Source organism: Alexandromys fortis, unplaced genomic scaffold (genome assembly GCF_014885135.2).
Source record: "Alexandromys fortis isolate MF-2015 unplaced genomic scaffold, M_Fortis_MF-2015_v1.1 scaffold_2_1_26212458, whole genome shotgun sequence".
NCBI lineage: Eukaryota > Metazoa > Chordata > Mammalia > Rodentia > Cricetidae > Alexandromys > Alexandromys fortis.
Window position 1 is genome coordinate 1,620,173 of NW_026067930.1, and position 3,735 is coordinate 1,623,907.

Genomic DNA, 3,735 nt, shown 5'->3' on the forward strand with positions numbered 1-3,735 from the left:
TATGGAGAGAGAAATAGATACAGATATAGTCCTGGCTAGTCTTGGGCTTAATATGTAGACCAGGCTGGACTAGAACTCACAAATATTCAGCCTTCTCTGCCTCCCAAGTGTTAGGATTAAAGATGTGCGCTGTTACACCCCGCTTTGTGTCCATTTCTCTCAGGAGGACCATGGTGGGGGTCTTCAGGAAGGATCTGAGTGGCTGGTGTCCAGCTGTGGGACCCTCTCAGGGGCCTGCAAGTCCTGGTATTTGTACTTGTGAAGTGGGTGTGGTGCAAAGCTCTAGACTGTTGGGCCCTCACCTTTCTTCCCTCCTCACAGATGCCTGTGTGTTCCTACTTTCTGAAGGGGATCTGCAGCAACAGCAACTGTCCCTACAGCCACGTGTATGTGTCCCGCAAGGCTGAAGTGTGCAGTGACTTCCTCAAAGGCTATTGCCCACTGGGTGCAAAGGTGAGGGGGCTGCAGGCGGGCATGGGGCAGGTTGTTAAGCAGTCTTCAGTACTTTCTGCACTGACTTCTGTTGTCTTGTAAAGCCCAGAGGTGGTCATTGTAATTCTGTCCATCTCGCAAATGACTCAGAGGTGCAGCTATTTGCCCAGGATCCCACAGGGCCAGGTAGCATTCCAGGTCCTCATGCAGGGGCAGCAGGGGATTAATATCAGAACCTGCCCAAAATATGGGAGGGATATAGTGACTGAGACAGCAAAACCCGGGGGTACTGCTGTGAGTTAAGGCCAGTAGTGACTGAGAGAGATGTCAGAAGTTTGAAGCTCTACAGGACTGAAATAGCTGTATGACTGCCTGCTTCCATGGAAACTGGGTGTATATGTGTGTGTGTGCCACAGGGACAGCAGAAGCACAGTGTATGTGCCCTACCCTACCTGGGCATAGCCCTCTAAAGTTGCTTGAGCTTTTTGATGCTTTTTGTCTTTTATCCTAGCTACCCACCAGAGTGGCTTGAGACTCTGTACGAGCAGTGACTTCCTTGAGCCTACTGATGTTTCTGTATTTCTACTGACAACATGAGCTTGACAGGAGCTGTTGGGTCACCTTGAAGGGCACTGATCCCTGGCAAGGAAGCCCTTCCGGGGAGGTGGGGACTAGCAGGACCTGGCAGGGTCACTTCTAGGCGCTGGCCCAGGTGAGGGGCAGGACCCCATGGAGGCTGCAGCTGATTATTGTAAAATATTCCAATTTAAATGAAGATATCAGAGCGATATTTAAGTCCTGCTTCTATTAGTGGAAGTGCTTACTGCGTCCCTTTCTGCGTGTCAGCGCTGCGTCCCTGCCGCATGATGGATAGCAGCTTGTAATTATATATGGGGGAAAGCGCTGAGCAGGCCAGATCCAGCGGGAGGGGAGGTAGCAGTCTGGGCCTGTGAGGGTTAATTTTATTCTCTAAATAATATAAAAAGTGCTGAGTCGTCACCTTGCGCCTGAAGTAGAAGTCCTCAAATGGGCCCTAGAGAGTTTATAATATTCCACTGAATCAAGTGAAACTGTTAACCTTGCTTCATAAAGCCAGGGCTTGTTAAAGAGGCACGTTCCCTTTCCTTTTGAATAATTTAGGCTGGGAGTAAGTCTCTGCTCCTTCCCTTTCTGGGGGCCATGGGGCTGCTCCAGGTCCCCACTCGGGGTAGCCTCTGCCAGCTGGCAGGAAAACTCCCCTGGACTTGAGGACAGTTTGATGACAGCAGGCTGACTGTTTTGTAGAATGCCTCGTACTGTCTGGGTCTGGTGTGTCCTCACACTGTAGTAGAAGGTGGCAAGTGTGGCACTGTGGCTTCCTTCCGTTCCTGGTTGTGACCTAGGGCACACTTTGATGACTTGAGGGATGTGACACCGCTAGCTTTGCCTCAGCAGGTATCTCCTTGGATCATGAGTATTCTGTGTACATCTGCCCCAGGGCACAGAGCCGGCGGATCTAGTCTCTGTATATGTATACCTATGCATTTTGGGTATGTGTGTGTGCTTTTGGGAGCCATTTATTCATGCATATGTGCATGTGTGTGGAGATTGTGTATGCGCGTGTATCCCAGCTTCTTCCACCTCACTGCTGAACCTGCTACACAGCTCTCCACTGTACTCAGTGCCTCCTGCTCTGCCATCCCCTGCATGTGCTTAGGCCCATCCAGGACCCTGACTATTCGGTTTCAGCTCTGTACTAGTCCATCCTAACCCTCTTGGCTACTGAAACACCCGAGTCCTCCCTTAGTATCCTTGGTTTTCCTGCCCATTGCCTCATACTATCTGCGCCTTGTGAGGGGGCATCCTCCAGTCAGCCCAGATCTTTATTTTTATATGCAGCCCTTCCATTTTCTCCATAATTTACATGCTGAGTCTGTTGAGGGCCCATCTTCATCCATGATCACAGAGAGCCCCATCTGGCACTGCTGACTGCACTAGTTGTGGTGAGGTGGTTGTTGGTAAGGGGTCAGACTCAGTCCAGCCTGCCCGGCCACTTGTAGTCACTACCTGCACAGCTCTTCACCACTAAGGATGCGTCCTTTCCTAGAGATGAGGGCTCTGCCTGCCACATGAGGCTGAGAAGGTAAAAAGAGCCATGTCATGACTGTCTCTCGTGCAGGCTGCCATGCACTCCCTGGAATGGCTGTTGTTGATTTGTTTGTCATGTGAGGCCTTTACTTGGTGTATCTGTATGTAGTGAGCGTATTTCTCAAATGACACCCTAATCTGACTTCCTTTCCCTCTGAACGTGGAGGTTTTAGAGGAAACAACAGATTCACTGAGATATAACTCACGGAGCGCACGGTTTCGGTGGCACAGCTTTTGGCATATTATTTTTGTTTGTTTTTAGTGCTTGGGATTGAGCCTGGAACATGCACACTAGGCAAATACCTGCCGTAGAAATAATCCCTCATTGCTCACGCTTTATTTCTTTGTTTTACTTTGGTTTTGTTTTTTAACTGTGGCATGAAATGAAAAAGAAAACTGTAATATGGAGCTGGGATGTGACTCCATGGTGAGGCCCCGGCCTAGCGTGAGTCCCAGAACTACAGAAGTCTGTGGTGGGACACACACAGCAGCACTCCTTATCTTACCCATTCTTTTTTTTTTTTTTTTTAAATATTTATTTATTTATTATGTATACAATATTCTGTCTGTGTGTATGCCTGCAGGCCAGAAGAGGGCACCAGACCCCATTACAGATGGTTGTGAGCCACCATGTGTGGTTGCTGGGAATTGAACTCAGGACCTTTGGAAGAGCAGACAGCGCTCTTAACCACTGAGCCATCTCTCCCAGCCCGTGTTAGGCCATTCTTTCACTTCCTGCCGGTTTGATGTACAATGCCATGTCCCCGCTTATTTTGTATCGTGTTGTGGAATGATCTTTTCATACACCATGAAGATGGGTCTTAACCCAGGTGCCTTCTGATTGGCTGAATAAAGAGCTGGATGGTCAGTCGCTAGGCAGTGAGAGGTTAGGCGCGGAGTTCCGGGCAGAGAGAAAGAAGAAGAGGAGGAGAATCTAGGTAAGGGAGAGAAGTCAGAGGAGATAGAGAGTAAGCAGGAATGCAGGATGAGAAGTAAAAACAACAAGCCACGTAGACTAAGAGAAGTGGGTTAATTTAAGTAATAAGAACGGGTTAGAAAGGCAGGCGGATCTCTGTGAGTTCGAGGCCAGCCTGGTCTACAAGAGCTGGTTCCAGGACAGGTTCCAAAGCCACAGAGAAACCCTGTCTTGAAAAACAAAACAAAACAACAACAAAG

The 3,735-nt window shown here is 49.0% G+C and overlaps 1 protein-coding gene across 2 annotated transcripts in view; it reads left to right on the top strand.

Annotated features, from left to right (window-relative positions):
• Zc3h3 (zinc finger CCCH-type containing 3) overlaps positions 1–3,735 on the top strand; it is an 83,440-nt gene that overhangs the window by 64,366 nt on the left and 15,339 nt on the right. Inside the window, exon 9 of one of the 2 annotated variants that reach the window (XM_050145063.1) lies at positions 322–453. The exons of the other annotated variant lie outside the window; for it this stretch is intronic. Within the exon in view, the coding sequence (XP_050001020.1) occupies positions 322–453 (132 nt within the window). The remainder of the gene's footprint in view (positions 1–321; positions 454–3,735) is intronic. 2 annotated transcript variants of the gene reach the window in all.